Source organism: Punica granatum, chromosome 3 (genome assembly GCF_007655135.1).
Source record: "Punica granatum isolate Tunisia-2019 chromosome 3, ASM765513v2, whole genome shotgun sequence".
Taxonomy (NCBI): domain Eukaryota; kingdom Viridiplantae; phylum Streptophyta; class Magnoliopsida; order Myrtales; family Lythraceae; genus Punica; species Punica granatum.
In genome coordinates, this window is record NC_045129.1 from 3,013,115 (window position 1) to 3,038,942 (window position 25,828).

Sequence of the window (25,828 nt, forward strand, 5' to 3'; positions counted from 1 at the left end):
AACAGGGCGGCTAGCCTCAAAGGCTCTGCAAAATATAAATCTCCAAAATGGATTAATCCAAAAAAAGCTTGAATAAGGAGTAGCAAGAGAAAAGATAAAATACGTTTCTTAGAGGTCGCACTGGATTGCCCTCTTTCAAAAACGAATGAGAGAGCGTGGTACCCGGCTTGTTGAAAAGCCAGGTAGAACCCCCACTTCGCCAGCCCCTGATCGAGGAAGTACCCCAAAAATAATTTGTATTTGCTTTTTTATTTTTTATAAAATATTCAAATTATTCTCTATGTTTCTAAATATTTTAGATTTTTTTCGTATTTTATAAAAACATGTCAATTTACTTTTCCATTTTCTGATTACTTTGTATTTTCTTTTTAAAATATTTTTTTCTTATTTTATAAAAATTTCAAATTATTTTTCCTTTTTTTTTGATATATTTGGTATTTTATAAAAAAGCCAAAATATTTTTAAATTTATTATTTTAAAATCTTTTAACTTTTCTATTTTTATTTTTATTTACATTTTTCGGTTTTTTATTTGATTTATTATGGTTTTGTTATTTTTTTAAGAATTATTGATGTGGCGCACGATGGTTGGTCCATGTGTACCGATTAACTTGCAGTTGAGATTCTTTTAACAGTGTTATATCTATGTCAGCGACCGTCAACGGTAGGTTACAGAATAAATCAAATCTATCACTTTTTTAAACGTTTTAGGACTGATGTTTGCAAAATTAAACTTAAAAAATCGCAAACTTTTAGGACCATTTCTATATTTCTCCATATTTCTTTGGTAGTTTCAAGTGGGTTCAAGTTGGCCAAGTCTCTGTAGGGGACAATTATTAATTAGCCTATGAATGAATTAAATAATTTTGATAAGATCAATGTCAATATACACGAGAAACTGCATTCAATGTCAATAATCTATTTACTTCTGCATTTAAAACTCGTGCCAGGATTTTTTTAAAATTTTTTTTATTTTGACCTTGACTTTCTAAATTTTATCGAACTTAGCTCTTATTGGAATCATGAAAATGCAAATTTTCTTTTAAGATTAAAATAATTTAAACACATAGTATCTCATTCAAAAGGAACGTCAACGATGTATAATGTTGTTATCGAAAGGTTTGTCGACAGTACTATCAAGGTTAGCCTTGATATAAAGTGGCCTAGAATCATACTAACTGAACGATAATGGTTTGGTACGAATCATCATCAATAAAGAGGTTTATGTGTACTTCTTGTCAAAGAGATGCCCTCGCCCAAGAAGAAGTGGACTCATTCAGCTGAGGCTATCAAGAAGTGATGAAATGCAGGAAATGAGCATATGATCAGACTTTGACTGGGCAATTTGACTGAGTTCTCTCATGCTTCTTTGTAATCGACGAGAAACAAGTGAAAGTGATGTATGCAAAGACACTGGGAAAAATAATAATAATAATAATAATATCAAATTAAATAACAAAGATAAAAAAAAAGAGTCTAGACAAGGTCAAAATTTATTAATCTAACTCTCTGTCAAGTCATTATATATTTACACAACCTGAACCACCAAAGTTAAACGTGTGAGAGCAATATCTTGGAGTTTAGCAAAACAAGAGGAGAGCTCCTAATTCTTTGTTCCTCCTTTGCTTATCTCTCTAGTTCTGTAACATCACTTCGGATTCTAATTGTACGCGAGATCGATCGAGGAATTGATTAGTGTAAGATCATAAGAATGGGAAGAGCTCCTTGTTGTGACAAAGCTAATGTGAAGAGAGGGCCGTGGTCTCCTGACGAAGATGCCATCCTCAAGACACACATAGACAACCACGGCACTGGTGGCAATTGGATCACTCTCCCTCAAAAAGCAGGTCGGTGTCTTTAATCATTTCCATGGGCTCCATGTTCGGCTCCCGATGGCATCGTTGTGCCCATCTTTTATCGGGAGTTGGAGTTCCGGCTGATGATAAGTTTATGGTGTTGAAAACTTGTGTTGTCGATGTTTTTCCTGTTCTCTTTTTTATGAAAACACGGGCAATCGAACACTTACAAATCATTCTCGCTCTTTGCTCGAAAACTCAAAGATTTCTATCATTTTTTTTTTCCCAAACAGAATTCTTTACCTATAAGTTGATAGGAGGTCCGTTACATATCATGACTCAGTATTGTATGTGTTTGCTCGATTTGTAGGATTGAAGCGTTGCGGGAAGAGTTGCCGGCTGAGGTGGCTAAACTATCTGAGACCCGACATCAAGCATGGAGGTTTCACTGAGGAGGAAGACAACATAATCTGCTCTCTCTACTTGACCATAGGAAGCAGGCAAGTGACCATCTTGTGATCCTGTCTTATTAGTTCTGGATATTCCTCCCATGTTGATGTTCCGATAAAACAAAGATAGAACAGTGCCGAATCTTGTTTTTCACATATCGAACAATATGTTCATGGTTGTGTTTTCTCGACAGGTGGTCGGTGATAGCCTCCAATCTGCCAGGGAGAACCGACAACGACGTAAAGAACTACTGGAATACGAGGCTGAAGAAGAAGCTGTTGGCAGCAGGAATCATTAGTTCTGATTCCGCCAAGGTGGCTGATATCAACATGACTAACTGCAACTTGAGAAGAGGCATCATCACCAATAACTACGAGAATCATTCGGCTAGTTTGATCACAAATCCATCAACATCGTTGCCTCATCATCTTCTTCATTCGAGTTCTTATCACCAGGAAACGAGCTTCTTCAGCCCCAGTCCTTCCCTTCCAAGCCTCACAGAAGTTTCGGATAATACTAGCAATATCCCCATTGCAAATATGGACTTCCACGTTTCATCTTCTCAAGAACTTTCGAGTTCATCCGGTTCTCCTGCCTTGGCGACAATAATGGACTCATACGACGACTTATCAATTGACAAACTACTGGACTTGGACTTTGGGACCGTGTACGAAATCTTGAGCCGCAGCTTTAGCTTCAAGCAAGAGACGAGCAGCCATTTACTTGGTCCATACACAATTAATTAGCTGTGAACTTCGCATGCTCATAGATTGACCGGATTAATTCTTTGCGAAAGCAACATGATTTACTCAAGAGACAAACCTTAATGTCTAGATAGGATAAATTACGGGGTACAGAATCACTTTTTACCAATTATTTTGAATTAGCTTCTCTTGTGACCAAGCCTAGCTAGGTTGTTTCAATTGTTTAAATAAGATTATGAGCTGGAGTCCGCATAGATTGCTTCTGATTGGTTTGTAACGTCCAATTGATCATATGAAACTCTCATTTGCTGTCTTACTCAAAAGATTATATGGCAACGTCTCTCTTTGAACTAGTCCTGATCCGTCAATTGTTTCTAGCCTTAACTCAGACGGAGAAGATCTACGTATTCACGAGGTCCACACTCATATGCCGGTTTAAGCTGCGCTGAGCCTACACGGAATTGGTACTTGCTATCAAAATCTACGATGTACTCGACAGCATCCACACAACGTGGATATATGCTATAGACTGGTTGTCTGCACATGCTAAGCCAAATTATAACATTGTATTCTATATGTAACGCTATGTGTAGTTGTATACCATTGAACCCAACGACCCTACTCAGTACCCGATGCAAAATCATCCGGGCCGAAGTCACATGCCTGGACGTAGTTAATCCACGATTAAGGCCGATATATCAGGTCTCGGGAGCGATGATATTATAATATCTAGTGCACATGTTTGGTACGAGAAAATGAAGAAGGTTCGATAATGGAGTGATGACTTTGCATGGCCATTTTATTCCCATCATCCAAATCATCCGGGCGGATGCATGTCGAAGGTATGAACGAATGAAAGAGGACGAAGAGAGAATCTCTCCATTCATTGGATGGCCATAGCCTCACTGTCCCACAGCTCAGTATACCTGTAAGTCTTAACGTGCAACTATTATTAGCCGTACACGTGTCGCACTCAACGGCTACAATGTCGCTCTGTAAACCTTCCTTCCCCTCAGATCAATTAATTTCGACTTACCCCTTGTAGTTTTGCTTATTGATCATCTCGCCCCTATAGTTTTCGTTATTACCTATGACCTCCTATACGGTCGGGAGATAATGTTACTGGGAATGCCCTATACGTTGCGAGTATCGCAATGCGGTGTGCACCAATGTCCGTCCGTTAGTCATCACACGCATCGACCATATGGTCTTTCTCTTGATTCATGACAAACGCGTGGGAATCAGTTTCCCATCAAGCTTAAAAGCTATTTCTAATTACTGATGCCATCGAAACTTCTGGTGAAAGAAGAGGAAAAGTGGCCGTTCTGGACGGAGATGGAAAGGCTGCTGAATAGCTTTGCCTATTGTAGATGGAGGGAAAATTCAGGGGGCGAAGTGAAAATAACCATTTTGTTCGAGCGAGACTGGCGGTTTTCATTTTCAAAGATTCTCTCCTCCAATGTGTTGCTTCCCTATATAAAACTCAAACAACATAGAACGGAGCAGAACAGAACATAGGCCGAGGAAGTGGTGGGAAGAATCACGACCTTAATCTGAGGACGGCTCTTCTCTTCTCGAAGCTCTCCTCGGCCGCCACCGCAATGGAGATGATGTTCAGAGTGAATTCTCTCGTCGTTTTGGCGACTTTGGTGTTGATCTTAGGCCTCGCCGTCCCTTATGGAAGGGCTCAGGGCCCTGCTCCTGCTCCTTCCAGCGATGGTACTCTCTCTCTCCCTCCCTCTCCATCTCTCCGCAATTTTCTTTAGTTTTAGTATATTTTTTCATTTTCCCTTGCGAATACGGTGATGAAAGCTTTTCCAGTGTTGATTTCTGCACTTTTTCTTCCTCATATCTGCAAAATGTGTAAACTTTCATATATGCTTTCGGTTGTTTTCCGGAACGAAGATGTTGGAGAAGTCAATGAAGGAAGAGTCTTTGTGTTTTCTCGAAAATTCAATAGTCAAAAGACGTGTTTTTTTCTTTTTCGGGTCGATGGAAGGATGAATTTGACTCGATTTCCTGCGTGGCTGGTTTCTGGGAAAACTGCAGGGGTGGCAATTGATCAAGGGATCGCGTATGTGCTAATGCTCGTGGCTTTGGTGCTGACTTACATCATCCACTGAGAGACGAGAAGAATAGGCTGATAGAGGAGGAGCTAAATTCTTTTGTGTAAACTGTACAATTCCTTCCGGTTGTGTTGATTCTATGTTGTTTCGGAATTCGTTGTAGAGCCCGTTTAAATTACTCGATTCGATTCATTTGATCTTCTTGCGTAGCTTCACTTATACAGTCTAGCCTAGTGTTGGCTACCGCTCAAAGTTACTATTCTCCAACTCCAAATCCCTATGAAATCACGGCAAGATCTTGTGAGGATTCTGTTGATGTTGGACTCCAAATCGGACCGTATAAAATGCTAAACAGCAAAATCCGGTAAGCGAAACAGCAAAAAATCATATAATCTTAACTAATTGGTGTTTGTAAATCATATATGATACATATTCAGGAGCAGAGACCGTACCAAAATCTACAAGGATATTGAGCCTCAACTTCCAAACTCGTCTGGTATCCCGACAAGTAAAACCGGTTCATGACTTATCGGGTTGTGGGATGGGTGAAAAGGCCGCAAATCTGCCTCACTGTCATGAGACGATGCCACCATCTAGAACTACAAGGTCATGGATTTGATTCCTATTCCTAACTTGTACATTATCCTCCTACGCGATGACTTTCTCCTGATATTTTGTGCTCATAAATTCCTCCGAGCTTCGACCTTCACACCACCGGAAAACAAAAAGACCCCTTAACAATGAAAACAAAAAATTATTTCAAAGGGAAGGGTAAAAAAAAAGAAAAAGAAGCAATTCCATCACACCAAACACGAGTTGTCATCTTCTCGTTACGGTCGTTGTGTCGTATTTGTCAGGGGTAATTGGTTCCGAGTATCTTGTATTTTTTACGATACTCGAACCCTATCCTTTAAGGGATATGTTCTAAGATTTTGGAACCGGACCCTACCATGTTAAATCTTGGAATCGGAACTTGTACTATACAATAGATTCCAAGTACCATGTTGAAACCTGTAAACTTGAAGTACGATAATTGCCACAACAATGGAATTAACCCACAAGAAAGGTAAACTTAAAATCACTTAACAGAGTAGCAACATAAACGAACTAGTGAGAGCAGTTGATTCATTTATGGGCAGATACTCGAAGATTAGCAAGGCTCTTCTAAACACGGGACGGCCCACTTTCTTTTCCCTTTGCGAATGGTACTAAACATATTTTTTCCGTGCATTTTAGCAACAGAACTATCAATGCTAAACAGATTTCATGAGAAGGAACTCTGTTGCCTTTGATGCGTGTGTTTTTCCCCCTATTCTAACCATTGTGTAGGGGGCAAGAAGATCCCGCAACCTGGGCTATAGGAATCGGGAATTGAACTTTGCCATGGCAGAGAGTCGAAGGTGGATGGGAGCCTCTAAAGAGTCGAGGTTGACAATAGAGAGCGAGAGAGAAATCAGAGTCTCGGAGTCGGCTGGAGAAGAGACGGAGAGAAGAGATCGATAGAAGAAAATGGAGATTACGTTTCGAAGAGAAGAGAACGGAGAGAAGTGCCTCCATTCTAATTCATTAGAGAAGATAATAACTTTACTTTTTTTTTTTCTTATTTTATTATTATTTTTAAATATCTAGTTTCAAGTAACGGTTTCTGTTTTGGGTACCATGTAGGCATGAATCGAAATCGGAATCGATTTTTACTGGTTCTTGATTTTAATATCTAGACTCCGTTACATTTTCAATACGAGCTATCCAATCGATTTTTGCCAGGTATACCGTGCACACCCCTACTTATTTGTCCTGTTTGGTGGCGTTTTCTCCTTATGACAGTCTCAGTCCATCACTGACAAACTTCACCAACCTGAGCTCCCCTCTTCGAACTCCCACTACTGTTCTATCAATCAGCTTGGATTCCATTAATTCATACCTACTTCACCAGTTATCTTCAATTGGCACAATATCATGGGCCACCTCCGCAGATGGGTTCCCCTGATTTTGATTCTCTGCATCCTCATCCCTCTGAGCTCTTCAAGATCGACTCTGACCCCTGAAGAGCTGGCCCTCGTTGCAACCAGTTTTCTGAACCTCGCGAAGACGCCGGAGGTGTCGGAGTACATGGTGAGGATCCGGAGGAGGCTCCACGAGTACCCAGAGCTCGGGTTCGAGGAGTTTGAGACCAGTAAGCTCATCAGAGCAGCGCTTGACGAGATGGGGATCCGTTACAAGCACCCACTTGCCGTTACTGGCATTGTGGGTTACATCGGGACCGGGAAGCCTCCCTTTGTGGCTCTCAGGGCAGACATGGACGCCCTTGCTATGGAGGTCTGTAAAGCTCCTTCATTTCAATATCTTTCTATTTGCCTATTTGGGTGTTCTTGAACCTACGCGGTCGGCATGGGATGCTGCCAGGAGATTTTAGACTTCACATGATGTTCTGGGACATGTGCAAGCTGAGAAGCTTGGATTGCTATGGGTTGTTTTTTTGTTCCTGTTGTAGCACTGGGGTTGGGTGTTAGATTGTGTACTGTATTTCAATTGAGGTAGCAGTGGAGTTGGGTGGTAGATTGTGTACTGTATTTCAATTGAGGTAGCAGTGGAGTTGGGTGTTAGATTGTGTACCGTATTTCAATTGAGGTGTCTTCAGGGCAGGATAGAGGTAGTGAAGAATTGACAAGATTTTGGTGGCTAAATTAACAGGAGACTGTGGAGTGGGAGCATAAAAGCAAAGTTTCTGGAAAAATGCATGCTTGTGGACACGACGCACATGTAGCAATGCTCCTTGGTGCGGCAAAGATGCTGCAAGGCCGTCGGCACGAGTTGCAGGTTTCATTTTTTTTTTTTTTTACCCTTTCATGTTAACTGTGAAGGAATGTAGGGTGGTTTCATATAGACTTAATGGCGTAAAACACAGATGTTTTGTACGGTAATTTGTTTCCGTTACTTCATAGCGGTGCTGACCTTATTGCTACTGTAGCGGTTGTGGGCGTGAATGGATACATAATCGAATACCTTTTAGTATTGTTTCACTTCCTTCTGGGAGGACGGAACAGGTTGAGTATCAGTATCTTTGTGCCAAAGATGATTCTGTAAAATCCATTGTATGATTTCCATTAAACATTGCTCAAGAGAGACTCAAAGTAATCCTTTCATATCCTGTTCTGTTGTATATCTCCAGCTAATGAACATACTCTAATCTGATCATTTAAAGCTAACTTTTTGTGATGGTCCAATGGTAGGGAACAGTTGTTCTTGTTTTCCAACCAGCTGAGGAAGGAGGTGGGGGTGCAAAGATAATGATGGAGGACGGAGCTCTCGAAAACGTGAGTGTCATCTTTGGGGTGCACGTAACTGCTAGGTATCCTATCGGGACTGTAGTGAGCAGGCCTGGACCGATCTTGGCTGCTTCTGGCTTCTTTGAGGCAGTTATAAGTGGAAAGGGAGGCCATGCTGCCATTCCTCAGCACGCGGTCGATCCGATTGTAGCAGCCTCAAGTGCGATTGTTAGTCTCCAACATCTCATTTCACGTGAAGCCGATCCACTCGATTCTCAAGTACCCTCTCTATCTTGCACCAAAATGCTGATTAAGTTGAATTTCCTTTTCAATCTAATACATTTGAATGAGTGGTTTATGAATGACTGTTGTGATATTTAACTCAATGCAGGTAGTCACAGTAGCCAAGTTTGAAGGAGGCGGGGCTTACAATGTCATTCCGGATTCTGTCACAATTGGTGGAACATTCCGAGCATTCTCAAAGGAAAGCCTTTACCAACTTACACGTAGAATCGAAGAGGTAAACATCAGCAGAGAGTGGGATCATTCACGTTAGAAATTCTCCAATTCTTGTTTGTTTGGTTCCCACAAGATGAATTTATATCGGTTTCTTTACGACTTCTCTTTCTCATTGTGTGATCCTCGAATGCTAGTTACAGGTGATTAGAAGACAAGCTAGTGTACACAGATGCAATGCTTCAGTCTCCTTTGATGCTAAGCCATTCTACCCAGTAACAGAAAACGACCGATATCTCCACCAACACTTCCTCAATGTTGCAGAGGACATGTTGGGTGCGAGCAAAATCTTAGACATGAAACCCCTGATGGGTTCGGAGGACTTCTCGTTCTACTCAGAGGTGATTCCTGGGTACTTTTACTATGTCGGGATGAAGAACGAGACTCTAGGAGTCTATGAACCAGGGCATTCTCCTCACTTTCGGGTCAATGAAGATGTTCTTTCTTATGGAGCGGCAGTTCAGGCATCACTAGCTGCAAGGTACATCCTCGAACATCATCACGAAGATGAGGCAGTAAAAGAAGTTCCTCAAGATGAATTGTGAAGCGAGCCTCGACTAATCAGCAAGGCTAGAGTCCAGTTACGGACATTCATGTGGATTCAATTAGTCAACATGTAAATGAAATTTCGGACTACAAGATTTGCAAGTAGAACGATCTTTACGTTCTTCTGCCTTTTAAATCAATCTACTGCAAATCACAAGCTGGTAGCCAAAGCCAATGGTTCAGAAATACATCCGACTCTTCATACTGGATAGCCACAATTGCTGATGCCCAATAATTTATGCAAAGAGGACGTACTCGAGAAACGAAAGACCAAGACTGTTCCTGCTTGGCGGTTTGTATCCAAATGAAAAATCCGAGATCGTGATAAAAATGCAACAACACCCCCGATCCCGGTCGAATCTTTTGACAAGAACTGCCTCCGCGAACTTGCTTATGCCTGAAAGGCTACGATCTTGTTGTCGAATAACCGATGAAGAAGTTCATGTCGTATTGTCATGGGCAAGAAAATGCTTCCACATAAGATCGTAGAAGCTCTGTCACATCTATGATGGACAAAACACGATTAGGTAAGATTTTACTTCGAAGAACTTTACTTTCACGAACATCGTTCATTATAAACATTAATATGACTTGTTTTGTCTATTCCCTAGATTTATACAGAGAGAACGGAGAATGAGAGTGGTGCTTCTTCGCCCGACACTGAGGGAGGTCCAAGAACAACTCTCACCCGTGTCATGTATTGTTGTTAGTACGGACAAAGAAGTCAGTTTGTGAAACTAACTTTACAGTTCAACAAATATAGACCAAACAGCGCCCTAAGTTTAACGTTTCAGTGGATGAGATCATCAAAATTTTCTTGTACCGATAATCCGAAGGCTAAGAAAGTAGGAAGTAGCAAGGATGTATGCTTAGAGAATTCTTGTTGTATTCATCGTACATGTATGGTTCATTGTACATGCTGCATTAATCGTAGATTAACAAATCATGCATGCTTTTGGTTGTCTTCTTGTTTTACATGAAAAACAGAAAATGGAAAAACGTTGCTTTGTTTTCCGGAGCAAAGATGCCCAAGAAGACCACAACAGAAAACTATTTTCCGCCTTTCCTTGAAAATTCAATCGTCAAAATTGCGTTTTTCTTGTTGACGAAAAGATGAACTTTACTCTAATCTGCTGCTTGGATGTTTTCTGGGAAAACTGCAGGAGTGGCAAATGATCAAGGGGTCGAGTGGCACACTTGCTGTTTTCTGTTGATATTCGACCCCGAGACGGACCGTAAAAAATTCAAAACAGCAAAAATCTGATACCATATAAGATTTGATATTTTAATGTTATTCGATCTGTGACGATCAAACATCATATCGGATTCTCAAACCTCTCCTAAACCTGCACGGTATTGAGCCTTAACTTCCAAACTTGTCTGGCATCCCGAAGACTAAAACCCATTAACGACTTGTCAGGTTGTGGGATGGGTGAGAAAGCTGTTAATCTACCCTACTGCCATGAAACTATACCTATACGAGGTCGTGGATTCGGTTCCTATTCCTACAGTTTCTTATGCCCCTCTTCCTTATTCCTGTGTTCCCTCCATGTTCACCGGTTAGGATCCCATGTCTGGTGGGTAAGGTTTTGGGTTCCCATTAATAGTTGAAATGGCTCATGTTGATTCAAATAGAAAAAAGCTCGGTGTTACAGCCGGGTTAAGCGTCCCACGGAGGATCCGTGTTCTGCCAGAAACATTTGAAACCTCGATCTCATACTTCATATCGGTGAATAGTAACACAGTTTAAATTTATGTACCCTCAGCAAAATATTCCTAACAATGAGAAAAGAAAAGAAAAATTCAAGAGAAAAATATATACATAGGAAAAACAGATTCCATAATCCATGCCACAAAACATACGAGCTGTCACCTTCTTGTTCCAGTCGTCGTGTCACATTCGGCCAGTTTGGCGGCGTTTTGTCCTGACGACAGTCTCTCTGTTCGTTGCTGACGAACTTCACCACACCCCCCTATTCGAGCTCTGCTGTTCCTTCAGTCAGCTTGGCTTCCATTAATCCATCCCCGCTTCTTCACCAGTTAGCTTCAACTTCAATTGCTATGGGCCACCTCCGCAGATGGGTTCCCCTAATTTTGATTCTCTGCATACTCATCCCTCTGGGCTCTCCAAGGTCGATTCTGACCGCCGAAGAGCTGGCCCTCGTCCCGGCCAGTTTCCTCGACCTTGCGAGGTCGCCGGAGGTGTCGGAGTACATGGTGAGGATCAGGAGGAGGATCCACGAGTACCCGGAGCTCGGGTTCGAGGAGTTCGAGACCAGTAAGCTCATCAGGACCGAGCTTGACGAGATGGGGATCCATTACAGGTACCCACTTGCCGTTACTGGCGTTGTCGGTTACATCGGGACCGGGAAGCCCCCCTTTGTGGCTCTCAGGGCAGACATGGATGGCCTTGATATGGAGGTCTGTAAAGCTCTTTCATTTCGATATCCTTCTGTTTGCCTACATGGATTTCGTTGTCTGGGACATTGTGGAAGCTGAGAAGCTTGTGCTTATGATGGATTGCTGTTGGTTGTTGTAGCAAGTGGAAGTTATCTCTGGTGTTAGATTGTGTACTGTGACTCGATTAAGGTTCCTTCAGGGCAGGAGAAGTTAAAGGTCGTGTAGAATTGATGAGGTTTTGGTGGCTACGTCCACAGGAGAGAGTGGAATGGGAGCATAAAAGCAAAGTTCCCGGAAGAATGCACGCCTGTGGACACGACGCGCATGTGGCAATGCTCCTCGGTGCTGCAAAGATGCTGCAAGGTCGTCAGGATGAGTTGCAGGTTTCGTCTTTCTCCCCTCTTACTTATAGATCATGTAAGCTGTGAAGGAATCGAATGGTGGTGTCTCAATGGTACTAACAGCTTAAAACACGAATGTTTTTGAAATTGATTCATTTCCATTCACTTCACATCGAACCTGACCTTACTGCTATTCCAGTGGTTGTGTGTGCACAAAATGACCGATAATGGATAGATATTGTATGTCGGTCACCTCTTCCAGTGTGGACAAATCTAGCTGATGCTTTCTATGAAGCTTAATCAGGCATCTTTGTTCTCTCCATTTAGTATTATTCCCTTCATCTCATCCATATCTTCTGCCAAAGATGATTCCAGTAAAATGTTCCGTGCGGTTTCCATTTAACTCTGCTCCTCAAGTAAGACTTGAAGTAATCCTTTCATGCACCATGTTCTGTTGTCTGTCTCCAGCTAATGAACATTCTCTAGTCTGATCATTTCTAGCTATTTTCTGCGGTGGTCCGATGGTAGGGAACAGTCGTTCTTGTTTTCCAACCAGCTGAGGAAGGAGCTGGGGGAGCAAAGATGATGATAGAGCATGGAGCTCTCGAAAATGTGAGTGCCATCTTTGGAGTACACGTAGCTGCCATGGACCCCATTGGAGCTGTAGCGAGCAGGGCCGGCCCAATCATGGCTGCTTGTGGCTTCTTTGAAGCAGTTATAACTGGAAAGGGGGGCCATGCTGCCATTCCTCAGTATGCGGTAGATCCAATTGTAGCGGCCTCAAGCGTGATCGTTAGTCTCCAACATCTTGTTTCACGTGAAGCCGATCCTCTCGATTCTCAAGTATCCTCTCTGTCTCGCACCAAAATCCCAATTAAGTTAAACTTATCTTTCGATCTAATACCTTCGAATTGAGTAGATTTATGAATGACAATATTCGCTTAATGCAGGTAGTCACGGTAGCGAAATTTGAAGGAGGTGAGGCTTTCAATGTCATTCCTGATTCTGTCACAATTGGCGGAACATTCCGAGCATTCTCAAAGGAGAGCTTTCACCAACTCAGACAGAGAATCGAAGAGGTAAACATAGGTAAAGACTTTTGTGTTGAATACTACTTTATCTGAAATCATTTATGTTTCAGTTCGATAAAATCTCCAATTCTAGTTCTATTTGGTTCCAACAAGATGATTTTGTGCCTTTTTTTTTTTTTTTAAACAATGTCCCTTTTCCATAGTCTGATGCTCCAATGCAAGTTGTAGGTAATTGCAGGACAAGCTAGTGCGCACAGATGCAATGCTTCAGTCTCTTTTGCCGAGCCAATCGACCCAGTAACAGAAAACGACCGATATCTCCACCAACACTTCCTTAATGTTGCGGAGGACATGTTGGGCGTCAGCAAAATCATAGAGATGAGACCAATGATGGGTTCGGAGGACTTCTCGTTCTACTCAGAAGTGATTCCCAGCTACTTTTACTATGTCGGGATGAAGGACGAGGTAGGAGTCTCTGAACCAGAGCATTCTCCTCACTATCGGGTCAATGAAGATGTCCTCTCTTATGGAGCGGCGCTTCAGGCGTCACTAGCCACAAGGTACATCCTCGAACATCACCACGGAAATAATGCAGTGGAAGAAGTCCCTCATGATGAACTGTGATGCTTGCGACTCAGGATCAATCAGCAAAGCTAGAGTTCAGTTATGGACATTCATATGGCTTCCACTAGTTCACATGTAATTGACATATCGGACTACAAGATTGGCAAGTTGAACGATCTACAGATTCTTCTGCCATTCAGCCCAATCTACTGCAAATCAAAAGCTGGTAGCCAATGGTTCAGTTCTACTTTCTAAAGCATCGAGAGCTCAAATACATCCGACTCTTCTTACCAGATGGCCGCACCTGCCGATGACCAATAATTTATGCAAATAGACATGCTCCAGAAATGAAAAACCAAGACCGCTCCCTCTTGGCGCTTTGTATCCAAATGAAAAAATAAATCCAAGATCAAGGCAAAAGATGTTCATGGGTAAAAAGGCCAAAACGCAGTGATCCCCATCGACTCTTGATAAGAACTGCACTCTCAGATATTGCTTCCGCCCGAAGGACTACTAGCTCCACATCTATGGACAAACACTTAATAGTTCAGATTTTACTTGGAAGATTATTACGACTCTGTTTATTTTCCAGATTTGTCGGAGAGAAAACAACCGAGAAGAACGGCACTTCTTTCACCCCAACAGTCGGTGACATTGTGTTGCTAGATCAGGCAAAGAAGCTAAATTTGTGAAACATAACAGTTCAACAAATATAAACCAAAGGGTCCACTTCCGTCGTCCAATGTTTAGCGTGTGAGAATATCAAAAGTTTCTTGTGCTGACGATCTGAGTGTTCAGAATGTAGGAAGCGGCAACAAACTCGATTCATAACGACATCAGGACCCAGGGAGTATCTGAAAGAACTGGCCCATCTTTCATAACACGAACAAAACAAATCAGGCAAAACTACCATGCAACCCTTAATAATACTCCCTATGTAACTTAAAAACAAAATACCTAATAAAAAAGATAACAATCAGTCATCGTCTTCAATGATCTTGGTGCCAAGACCCTTGAGACCTTCCGGTGGGATCTCGGTGACGGTGACGAGAGAGTAGAGCTCCTCCTTGGCATCTTCATCCTCGTTCCTCTTGCGAGCGATCCGAACCCTGATCCTCCTGGGGACGCTTCGGATACCCCTGCTCCATATGTGCTTGTTCAGCTTCACGTCTACCCGGACATCCTTGGTTCCCATCGCCTTCTCGGCAAACTTCCTGATCTCCTTTATGGCCTTTGGCGCTTTCTTCTTGAATGTGCTGCAAATGCACAACAGCATAGCATCAATACACCAAACATTCTAAGATCATTTATGTTACAATTAAACTCGTGTGCATAAAACTGTCGAAAATACCTACTGCATTGCAGCACAAGAAGCAACACAATACGGATACGCAAATACAGCAATTGTTCTATAAAGGTATAATGATTACTGATGATACGAAGAGTCCCCTGCTTCCAACCAAAGTTTGACAAGTGAACAATGCCAAACATGAGAAGCGATGCTCACATCCCAGAGGCGACACGATGTCACATATCGAGGCACAGTAGACTTCCAATTTCATTCACGGGAAAGCACAAAAATCCATCAGATAAAAAAAAACAAGCACTTAGTGAGCGGACATGCATCCCATAGAGCACCAGCAATAATTGGTAGATTATTACGCACCCGACGGCGAAAAGACAAACACGAGAAAAAACGATAAACTTTCCAAGGAAATGAGCTGCCGTGCGATACGGCCAACGTGTTCACAACCGACACTTCAACCTTAAATGAATGTGTTCGCACAGTTGGAAACAAAGGGTACCATAATGTTCGACTAGATCATCAAAAGCTACAAACTTTGACTAGATCAATAGGTAAACAACTGAGCACTGAAACTATTTTCAGATCTCGGCATCAAATCTTAAGGTTGAAATAAATGGCGATAGATATAAACAAGAAGCTAAGCACAGATATGGTGAAAGGTAATCAAGGAGATGGTCAATTCAAGTCGGCGAAAGGAGGATGAATCAGCCACTCACCAGCCATGAAGACGCTTGTGGAGATTGATGGTGTACTCCCTGGTGACCACCTCCTCCTTCCTCACCTTCGTCTTCTCCACCATCTTCGCTGTCCAATTGCACTGCGCCCACAAAGCTGGAGAGGCTGAGGAGAGAATCCGAGAAGAGGAGGTTATAACTTATAACTATGAAAGGAACACAAAACCCTAGCTCTAGAGTTCGCGATAAAGCCCTAGCTGGTTAAAATGGGCCTAGGCCCAGCAGTTGGGCCCATATTGGATGCTCAGGCAAGCTCAGCACCAAGCTTTCTCCACTGCTAATGTTCATTGAGAATGGAAAAGGAAAGGGAAATTAAAAAAAAAAAAAAACAAAAACAAAAAAGAGTTTCCTAAAAGCACTTCTAATTTCATTAATTTCTTCTTTTGGTCGAAACCAGCTTAGCTCTTTATTGATAAAACGACCAAATAAAATCGAGCCCACAGTAGTAGGCCTCAGTCCAGAACAAGCCATTAAATTCCAACGGACACGATGCCCAAATAAAAACCCCTAGAAAGAGCTCTAAACGAAAGACAGCAGCAACACGTATGTACATAGCAAAGACTTCGATCGATTTAGATTGGGTGCCGAGATTGGGTGGTGGTGTGGGGGGTGTGTTATTTTTTCCTAAAATTATTAGTCAGATACTACAAGATGGATATATTGAGAAAGGAAAACGAAAGGAAAATAAAAAACAAAAACAAAAACAAAAATAGTTTCCTAAAAGTACTTCTAATTTCATTAATTTCCTTGTCCTCAGTAAGCTTTTCATATATATATATATGTCAAGATTGTAACTGAAAATGTGATCGAGGTTACAACACTAATTAACTGATCAAACAATAAACCGTACATTCGAATAGATCTCATGATGTACACCTATAGTTTCTCCAGCACGAGATAAGTCTTCCAATCCTCCATAAATTCAAGGAATTGTCGATGATGATCTGTGTCAGTGAACTGCCGTATTGTACTTCAATTTTACAGTAAAAGCTTCAATTCTTTTAGCTCATGTGGAGCTCGCGACTGGTCTTCTATGATTTCCGGGCATTCCGAGAGTATCTCCACACGCCGAAAGCTAGGACTGCCACACTAGCCATGCCTGCCAAGATCTGCATGAACGAGAGGATTAGATAAGTAATTTTTCAACTTATCTTTTGTCGAATACAAGGCTCAAAGGACCATCTGATCGCTAGATCTGAAATGCTCATACCACTCTCGCTTGCCAGCATGTATCTCATCCTGATGATAATGGTTAGTTTGCGCTTCGAATGTTAGCATATGATCGAGAACCAATACAGACAACTCCCAATATCAAACCCGAACTAGACCTATAACTACAGAAGCAAAACTGGCTTGTATATTACTTTCACGAATCTGATTGGATCAATTGGACCTTACTAGGACTGATGAGGCCACCAATCTAATGAGTCGTCTCGGAAGTATGTACGGTCGGCATGCACTTATTTATGCATAATGGAGTCAACAGAGACAGATACCGACCTTTGCCTCATGGGAGTATTTGGTCCGAGCAAAACGGAACAATGGTTCCAATATCCTGAAGCGAGACTTCTGGGGCAGCAGGACCACCACCGTGTACTGCTTCTTACATGGGAAAGGCAATATTCTCTGAAGCGCGGCCTGACCAGTGGATGGTGTCAGAGATTCTCTAACTTTGGTGCGGCCTTCGTCTTGATACTGCACATAGGTGACTTTAAGGTCAGAATTCTTCTGAAGATGCGAATGCAAAGGATTCATCCAAGTAAGAACATTTTACTTCTTTTGGGAATGAATTATATATACATATACAAAGTTGATAATCAACCCTAAGCAGCACAATGTGAAAATAATTTGACTCGCAACATGGCAATGCACAGGCACCTGCTTATGTTGTGGACTCGTTATAAATTGAGTCACTATTCACGTGCCATATATTTGGGATCCGCAAGATGGGTGTTCCTATAGAGTTTCTATAGCTCGGCCTATCCGTATAAGTTTTCTAACTTGTTCAAGAAACCCTCACTGTCAAATAAAAATACATCATACTGGTTGGAGGTTTGGTAAGACGGACCTGAAAAGAAGAGCCCAAATCACCAGAATACACTCTTGATTGGTAACTCCGCAAGATCCTGTCCTGCCAAAAGTAATTCTCCTGAAAACAAAAGGTGCATTAAAATATCCGCATCAGAATCAATATGGATAATAGACAATGGTCCAAACATATTTTTTTGCTACCAGTTGGGAAATTTCCTTTCTATCAGAGCATCAGTGAGGTGGCTAATAGAGCCAATCACCCTGTTGAAAACTTAACTGGCAGCCATAACTTTGTGAGTTTCAGTGAAGGTGGCCCGCATTGTTTGTGTAAGTAACCATCGAGCAAGGGGAATACTCTAAAGAGCACTAAACGGCTCTCCATCTCTATTTTCTCCTCATACAAATACATCCTCCTCATGTCAGACATATGTCTGGTTCTTGGAAACGAAAAAGAAGTTGCAAGGGGCACTTTAAAGTACATTTCATGATTCGACACATCTTTTGAGGAGTGATTCTGACTTTTGCTTTCAAGGAGAGAGAAAGTTGAGGTATAAGGACTTTACCTGCGATCCATTTTCATGAGCTCTTTGCTCTATCTCGAGGATGGATGATACATCCTGATCTGAAGGGCCTTCCTCCTGAAGGCGTTGTATCTCGTCCAAAGCAACATCAACCTCATAAAGAAAATCACAAAAGTCAACAAATCAAAACGTTAAACTTCTGAATGGGCCAAACAAAACACTGGTGCATGACCAGGAAGGAAGACAAGTACCAGCTTTGAGGAAATTTCAGGATCACAAGAAAAGTTGACGCTGATATCACCACGAATATCACCAGTTCTAGAAGGTCTGTTACCACCCAGGAATACAGAAACACCAGCAGAGTAGATCTAGAAAGAAAGTATAACCACCAAAATCAGATTGGCAAAGAAATCAGAGAGAATAACTTGAAAGAGTTGGCAAAAGATGAATATATGTTAAATTAGGCACCTGTCCATGCTTGAAACGAAGCGTCTGCAGTAGTTTTGTTTCGAGAAGCTTGCTCAGAAACCCAACATAATGAATCTCTTCCACCTATTTGACGGGTACAATTGTCCCCCCATCAATATCGAAAGAAAATTTACTCAGTGCAAATTATTAATGGGAACATTTACATTTAATCAAATTTGATGAGATAATGAGTACATAGAAGGGAAAAAAAATACCATATTTCCATTCTTCAATTCCACGGGAAAGCAAATTTGCACGGAACATTGCTCTTCCACCATAGGACTATGGACTACTTCTCTAAAAGGTAGTATGTCTATTAGAAACTCATCCGAATATTACTCAGAGACTATGATTGTAAAAATAAGAAGTTCTTTTCAGTATCCATTTGGAATTATGGGTCAATCACCATTCAACTCATAGCACTGGTACATGTATATATCACAATGCAAGGAAGGTCAAATACTGCAGATAAATATAAACAATACTCTGATAAAAATGCACCTTGTAGTTCTTGTAGGAAAAGTGAATGGCAAGCCCTTGAGGTCATCACGGTTATATCGTAATATAGGTTCAGAAGGCTTTGGTATACCTCCCTATGAAGAAAAAGAAAAGGCCAGCATAAGTAAAACCTCCATTTGTCAGGGCACCATTAAATGCGAGAACTCACTTACCAAATATTGCAAGATCAAAGGAACAGCAATACTGGGATTAATACTCCCCACGATCACAACAGTAAAGGTTGATGGATCCTTAAAACAACTATTGAAATACTCGCAAGCTCTTAGTGGGTCCACTCTTCGGAGATCAGTCATCTTTATGGGCTGCACGAGAAAATTAAAAACCAGATTCATTATTAATATAACCACCAACGACAGCAAGAAGAAGAATCTCTTTTTCTTATTTTGGTTTTCCTTTTGCTCTGTAAATAACATTCAATGAAGAGGAAACTAAACAGGCAGATTGGGCAGATATATACCCTGAAGAAATAGGAGTTCCCATAGTTGAGCTCCCTCACACGATTGGCAAATGCAGTATAAGGATCTCTTTCTTGTGCACGAACTGCTTCTTCGGCCATCTGCATAACAATCTTGACATCTTCCTCTCCTGGTGCTACATTTGTGGTAAATAGTTGGTAGACGAGCTGCCAATTACCAGGGGAAAACAAAGAAAAAACATTAGGGCTCAATGAAAGCATAATAACTATTGGAGCGAGGGCTAGAATACTGCAAGCAATTTGTAACAAAAATAAAAAAGAGCTACTTGAGCAGCTTTTAAGTATTTAAATGAGGTATAAGTTGCACAAAATACAAAGTTGAACAAAATTAGATTCACTGAAACCCAGATGAATAGAAATACCACAGAAAGTAAAAATAAGAAATGAAGTGCCAGTAGATTTTTTTGTCAGCTGAGTTTTCGATAGTCTAAAGAGTCCTCCATTTTTTTTATCAAAAAAATTTGAGAAGCCAATACATGTGACTTCTGAAATTAATATCAGTTGTCAAAAAATAATTGCTTTACAGAACTCCAAGAATGTTGTTCTTGAAGACACTGTGAAACTCTTAAGATATTTCTTCTTCTTTTTCTGGTCAGAAAAATACAGCAAGCCTCCAGCTACTAGAAGAAATACAAGGGGGAAGAAAATAAGAGACGGTAAAACATGTACATGAAAATTGATCTTTTAAGCAGAATATGCAGTTCCTATACTGCAGATGGACATCTGATATCAATTTAAGTAATATATCTCTCACCTGCAAAGCAGTCTCGAGGTCTGTAGGGGAACAATCTCCTGCAAAAGTTCTCATGTATGCTCCAATTTTGGTACCTACTTCTGCTCTCTTTCCAGCCAGCATATCCATTAGCACCGACGGTCTGTAACCATAAACACCAATTTCTCCAGCAATTGTTGCTGCCATTGAGCATGAATAGTAGTCTTCCTCAGGTATTTCCGAGAGGCCTCCATATGAAAAACCAGTAAAGAGAACCTGTTTTAAGAGTAATGCATCAGTAAGTTATTATCTATTTCCATGTACATGTTATATTGGAAAGTGGGGGGAAGAAAAAAAAAGACGGTCATCAATAGGCCAATAAATATACACATTGAGAAACAACTAGACTAAGAAGGCCATTTTAAGTTATAAAGAAAGAAGGCCCAAGTAACAAGGAAACTAGTAAAGCCTAGTAAAATTAATAGTGTTAATGTCCACTATGTGGAGTTGATTTCTGCCAAAATATTTACCTGGTCGTCAAGGAAGTCCGTACACTTGTAACAAACCCGCATTCCATTTGATAAATTCAATTCCGTGGCTCCAACATTTGTATTTTCAACTTGCTGAACGATAGACCTGGAATGAAATTATTTATTTAACTTTAGATCAGTCAATACATGAAATCACTCTGCCAAGAATAGGAGAAGGCCTTTTAGGATGTTCAATAAATTTACAAGGCAGAACTCTGGGAAAATTGTTCATGCCAGAAACAAAAGCCTATCCACATAATTACATCAACTTCGACCATTAAATTCCACAAAAAGAAGAGGTATAATTGTGTTTCTGCTGGAACATCCCTTGTGTAAAATATCCATCTTATTCTGATCGGCTCATATGGCAGTTGATATAATGAGACTCCCTAATAGAGTTATAGTTGGTGTCAGAAAAACTTTGGAATCTCCGTTGCCCAAGAACTGTATTGGTATGTGATAAAGTCATCAAGTTAGATAGAATTTCACTTTACCCAGGATCTGGCATTACAGAAACGATTTCTTCTGGGATTTGTTCCTCAGCCCAGGGAGTAATGCTTCTTGCATCCTCTAGAGAATTGACCTTTGATGCAACATCTTTCAGATCATCAACCTTCGCAGAAGCCCGTGGCTCAATTGCCTTTATCACACAACTGCTCGATATTTTCAACTTTTCTGCAAATTTTGCAACTTCAGCTGCTGATATATCTGCAAATCCAAGAAAATCGTGATTGGGTAAGTTCCATGACTTTGCCATGATTAACTTTGTATTGAACTTATAATAATACTCACAAGGTAAAAGAGTTTTATGAAGCTGTGCCTCATACTCGATCCCAATTACTGGCTCATCGCGTAGGAAGTGCTGAAAATTGTAGCAACAGAACCAATACATCAATGAACATAAGTTTCGCTATTAGAATTTTAAAATAATGGGAAGTAATAATCGCAATATACTTGTATTAATTCATCCCGCAAGCTGGTCGATTGTGTTTGTTCACGCTCTAAATAGGCAGATTCAATCTCCGACATCAGCAAAGCTCGAACAACAGATATCTCTCGATCAGTAAAGCCATACAACCTCACCCTTGCAACCTGAGATATTGATGTTAATAAAGATGGGGAAGCGCTAACCTTGATCAAAATTAGTAAAATGACAAACCTCCATGAGCATTGATTCTAAGGCCTCCACAGTCCCCCTTTCTTTGCATGACGAAGTCATGACATATGCCTTCAAAGGACGGACTAAAACATCAGCAGCAGCTGAGCATGAGAAATAAGGTGGATCTTTCCGACGAGACAGTTTAAAAAATCGCTGATTTAGAGCCTGAAGGAACATGGATTCAGCAAGCAAGTCCCGGTAATCCTTCACAGTTTTCAACTCGTCCACAGGCATTTTGTAGCTGATCATTACGGCACTCTGTTCCAAGGCCAGGATAAAATGATTAAAATCAACATTGTAAGGAACCAAATCCAACCAATTGAAAATCTCAAATTTGCTTTGTGCAATAAGTTTTTATGGAAAACAAAAGTTTGTCAAATAGACAAGTTATGTGCAGGGCAATAAGAATTTTGTGGGAAACAACTCAAGCAGCAAAATTAAAAGTTTAAAAATAATTGTAAAGTGTTCTCTAATAGCATCCCAAGGAAGGTGCTGAAACAACAAGATGCTTCAAGGCAGGCCCTACAATGATTCTGCTTATTAAAGAAGCGGTTCATTCCTCAAAAGATAAGACTATCAGCATACTAACCCCGGCAGCTTCACGTTCAACAAAATAGGAAAAACGTGGTTCCTCATGAGATGGAACTGTAAAGGCTGGAAGTGGTGGGTGTTCAAATGAGTCAACTTTATGCCCAAAATGCTCCTGTATCAGCTCAACAACACTCTGAAAAAAGATAGTCAGAGATCATGAGAAATTATTAGAAATACAAAATAAAATAATAAACGACCAAATAAAATAAGTAAATGATGCTTAACATGGGGATGTGTTTACAAATGAAACCTTTGTGTCAGGGAAGTCTCCAACAGCTACTACTGCCATATTGTGTAAACTATACCACTTCTGATAGAATCCCTTCACTGTCTCAGATGAAACTGTCCGAATAACCTTTTCTGTTCCAATTGGCAGGCGCTCAGCATACTGCAATGTTCTAACAATGTTTTAGTAAGATAAAACAAAAAACATAGGCTAAACTGAGCACGACCCTGTACTTGCCAAGGCAGCACTGTAGCAGCTCAGAAGCCAGAGATACAAATGCTGTGCGTTCAAATTGACAGTAGCACCTTTGACCCTTCCATCAGAAGAACCCAGTGTGCATCCTGCATCCTTCCAGTTGCATTTCGGTTCCCTCTATATTCTTCTAAGACAGCTCCTCGTTCTTTATCCAAATCTTCTTTCGAGACCCGAATCTGTAATTGTGCATACATTAATGCAAAATAAATTAAAAGATACTAACTATACTCAAAACTGCAAAATGATTGTCTGAATACCTCGGTACTGAATTCGGCCAAAATTGAGATGGCCCGAGACAACAATTCAGGCTTGTCAACAGGAACAAACAACTCGTATATGGTCTCATCAGCGGCTGTCAAGGCATTTTGGCAAGCCCCAAATTCAGCCCCAACACTTTCTAGAAATTTGACAATATCATGATTTGTGTATTTCTTAGTGGCACTGAACGCCAGATGCTCAACTATGTGAGCAACTCCGAGTTCATCATCCTCTTCCAAAACTGAGCTGCCACAAACACAGGAAGTTAGATACTCTCATTTATCCATAAAACTAATCAATAAGTGATGCTTCCAGCTAGTCCTGAGAAGCAGTCGGACAACTGGATTGTTACTTTTAACTGTAAGCCAAGAGTAGATTCTCGGAAATGGCCTTCAGCTTAAAAGAAAATTAACATTATCATCTGGGATGGTTAGTTGGGTGCTCAAAAGCAGCAGTTGCCTCCAACTATCACGGATTCAAAAGCTCCAGGTCAAAATAAAAACCGCAAGCGAATGCCCCTGTTTTTCAAATCCATGCTGCAATCCATACAAACCTTTTATTATCTACATCTTCTGCTTTTACTTGTGAAAGTACCTCTAATAACATTTAATCTCCATCTTAAAACATGGTTTCAGGCAGGCAGCTCACATGTTTGCTCTGTTCTTCCTTCCTCACATTTTTTATATACCTCGATATCTGACAAACTGTTTTTTTCTTTGGAATTTAAATAAGTACGGTGATCATGGTTTTTATAGTATTCCAACTATAAAAAATCAGTTTGGCAGTTCCAACATGTTTCTATAGTGTTCTTATCGTACAAAATAGAGAAACACGTGTCCCTCTTTTCGACTTTAAGCAGCACAAGGGTATGCCTTCCTTTCCAGTATTAATTGGTCTCAGAGACTCAACTATGTATAGAAGCCATGGACACCCTACGGCAAGGAGCAAAACTCCCCAGATCAAATCTATTTCTGCACAAGTTACAAGAAGTACGCTGCAGTTCTCTATAATGGCCATTTCATCAGATTCTTTTTCCTCCACACTCCGAGATCCATCTATTATACCATCTAAGGACGGAGAAACTTATTGATGACCACAGAGGATACCAGTAATAGCTCCATGAGCAAGTACTCTCACAGTTGATATTTCATAACATCTGCTTAGCTTACACCAACAATTTCATAACATCTGTTTTGCACCATTACATTCGTCTGAAAACTGGAAATACATCTTTAATTTGCTTTCGATGGTGGAAAAGCTCATCCTCATCCTCATGTAAAGAAGTGTTTACATACACAGCCCCTTTCACAAGCTCACTCAGTAATTTGTCCCCTTAAACAAACCCTGATCCCGATTTAGCTCCGGACAACAGGTTTTGCTCCAACTTCACTACTCACCACCCCCACTGCTCAAACCCATGAATGAATGGATGCACAGAGTTCTACTCTTCAACAATATGAATTAATCATTTACACCCAAAAGCACAAAGCTCCGACAGCACATTGCCCACCAATCAAAGATACGAACCAAATATTCCCACTATCTGCCCGGCGCTCAACATTCACGGAGAAAAGCAGAAATGGGATGAGATTACTGCTTACCCAGCTTTGACGACGAGGGCGAGGGCGGCCCTCATCCGGGGCTTGGAATTGCGGCGGACATAGTAGGAGAGACCGTTGTCGAGCCTCCCGCAGTCGGTCCCAAAGGGCTCGTCCCCAAGGGGATCATCCATGTCCACATTCACCAGCTTCAGCGACCTGAACCCATGTTTCTTGGCGATCCGTGGAGTCTCCACCGGCAGCAAATCCATGTCCCTCTCCCTCAAACTAAGCCGCCCCGAGCTGTACCTTCTTCTATATGGGTCGACGGAATAGATTTGGCGCTGGTTCCTCTATGGCATGTAAGCTTGCTCCGGAGATGGAAAGGGGGGTTGGGTGGGCGGGGAAGTAGAGGGGTCGGAGGATTGAATGGTGATGGGTCGGGGCAGAGGGATGACGATGACTTTGTTACTCAGTTTCTGCAGAAGAGTTGGTTTAGGATTTCGACTCGTAACTCCTCCATTGCCATGCCATCAGCAACAGAGCTGGAAAAATGACGACATTAATTGCTTTTTCTTGTCCCCCCCTCCCCCTCCCCCCACAATATCTATAATGTACGATTTTAGAAAAATGAAAACGAGGTTGTTTTCGTTTAGTTCGTTGTTTTGGGTGAAGAATAACTTAAACTTTTCTATGTCCTACAAAGAATTCTTCTGCCATATTCTCGCCCCGCATAGACTGAGCTATCGACCCGCATCGACCGAGCCAGAGCATGGTCGGAAGACGATGAAGGATCTGAATGACACTTTCCATTGATCGTGATGAA

General features: G+C 41.2%; 6 protein-coding genes across 11 annotated transcripts; 4 read left to right on the plus strand and 2 right to left on the minus strand.

Annotated features, from left to right (window-relative positions):
* Window positions 1–1,570: 1,570 nt before the first annotated feature.
* LOC116201382 (transcription factor RAX3-like) lies at window positions 1,571–3,250 on the plus strand. The gene is made up of 2 exons (XM_031532602.1): window positions 1,571–1,846; window positions 2,166–3,250. The coding sequence occupies exons 1-2, from the start codon at window positions 1,711–1,713 to the stop codon at window positions 2,312–2,314; spliced, it is 285 nt and encodes a 94-aa protein (XP_031388462.1). The 5' UTR covers window positions 1,571–1,710; the 3' UTR covers window positions 2,315–3,250.
* Window positions 2,346–2,991, plus strand: LOC116199442 (transcription factor RAX1-like). The gene is made up of 2 exons (XM_031529788.1): window positions 2,346–2,353; window positions 2,439–2,991. Exons 1-2 carry the CDS (start codon window positions 2,346–2,348, stop codon window positions 2,989–2,991), a joined length of 561 nt encoding a protein of 186 aa, XP_031385648.1.
* A 3,575-nt stretch (window positions 3,251–6,825) lies between the features above and the next one.
* Window positions 6,826–9,554, plus strand: LOC116201567 (IAA-amino acid hydrolase ILR1-like 4). 2 transcript variants are annotated; one of them, XM_031532836.1, is made up of 5 exons: window positions 6,826–7,331; window positions 7,707–7,832; window positions 8,246–8,560; window positions 8,673–8,801; window positions 8,935–9,554. In XM_031532836.1, exons 1-5 carry the CDS (start codon window positions 6,972–6,974, stop codon window positions 9,340–9,342), a joined length of 1,338 nt encoding a protein of 445 aa, XP_031388696.1. In that variant the 5' UTR covers window positions 6,826–6,971; the 3' UTR covers window positions 9,343–9,554. The 2 variants fall into 2 exon arrangements, with proteins under 2 accessions (XP_031388696.1, XP_031388697.1); XM_031532837.1 differs by having other exon boundaries at window positions 6,828–7,331; window positions 8,941–9,531.
* Window positions 9,555–11,178: 1,624 nt separating this feature from the next.
* On the plus strand, window positions 11,179–13,938 carry LOC116201089 (IAA-amino acid hydrolase ILR1-like 4). Of its 4 annotated transcripts, none has more exons than XM_031532188.1 (5): window positions 11,179–11,764; window positions 12,001–12,126; window positions 12,613–12,927; window positions 13,035–13,163; window positions 13,354–13,554. In XM_031532188.1, exons 1-5 carry the CDS (start codon window positions 11,405–11,407, stop codon window positions 13,414–13,416), a joined length of 993 nt encoding a protein of 330 aa, XP_031388048.1. In that variant the 5' UTR covers window positions 11,179–11,404; the 3' UTR covers window positions 13,417–13,554. The 4 variants fall into 4 exon arrangements, with proteins under 4 accessions (XP_031388048.1, XP_031388049.1, XP_031388047.1 ...); XM_031532189.1 differs by having other exon boundaries at window positions 11,180–11,764; window positions 13,035–13,173; window positions 13,344–13,496; XM_031532187.1 differs by having other exon boundaries at window positions 11,181–11,764; window positions 13,035–13,173; window positions 13,354–13,938.
* Window positions 13,939–14,414: 476 nt separating this feature from the next.
* LOC116201090 (60S ribosomal protein L31) lies at window positions 14,415–15,882 on the minus strand. The gene is made up of 2 exons (XM_031532190.1): window positions 15,702–15,882; window positions 14,415–14,935 (listed from the first exon to the last, which is right to left on the minus strand). Exons 1-2 carry the CDS (start codon window positions 15,782–15,784, stop codon window positions 14,656–14,658), a joined length of 363 nt encoding a protein of 120 aa, XP_031388050.1. The 5' UTR covers window positions 15,785–15,882; the 3' UTR covers window positions 14,415–14,655.
* Window positions 15,883–16,432: 550 nt separating this feature from the next.
* LOC116201087 (zinc protease PQQL-like) lies at window positions 16,433–25,585 on the minus strand. 2 transcript variants are annotated; one of them, XM_031532183.1, is made up of 21 exons: window positions 25,066–25,585; window positions 23,464–23,710; window positions 23,257–23,382; window positions 22,976–23,113; window positions 22,724–22,858; window positions 22,135–22,392; window positions 21,930–22,067; window positions 21,768–21,837; window positions 21,470–21,683; window positions 20,976–21,081; window positions 20,488–20,721; window positions 19,716–19,880; window positions 19,411–19,560; window positions 19,241–19,332; window positions 18,955–19,036; window positions 18,740–18,823; window positions 18,523–18,639; window positions 18,314–18,424; window positions 17,788–17,868; window positions 17,220–17,414; window positions 16,433–16,828 (listed from the first exon to the last, which is right to left on the minus strand). In XM_031532183.1, exons 1-21 carry the CDS (start codon window positions 25,272–25,274, stop codon window positions 16,751–16,753), a joined length of 3,030 nt encoding a protein of 1,009 aa, XP_031388043.1. In that variant the 5' UTR covers window positions 25,275–25,585; the 3' UTR covers window positions 16,433–16,750. The 2 variants fall into 2 exon arrangements, with proteins under 2 accessions (XP_031388043.1, XP_031388044.1); XM_031532184.1 differs by having other exon boundaries at window positions 23,464–23,705; window positions 25,066–25,257.
* Window positions 25,586–25,828: the final 243 nt, after the last annotated feature.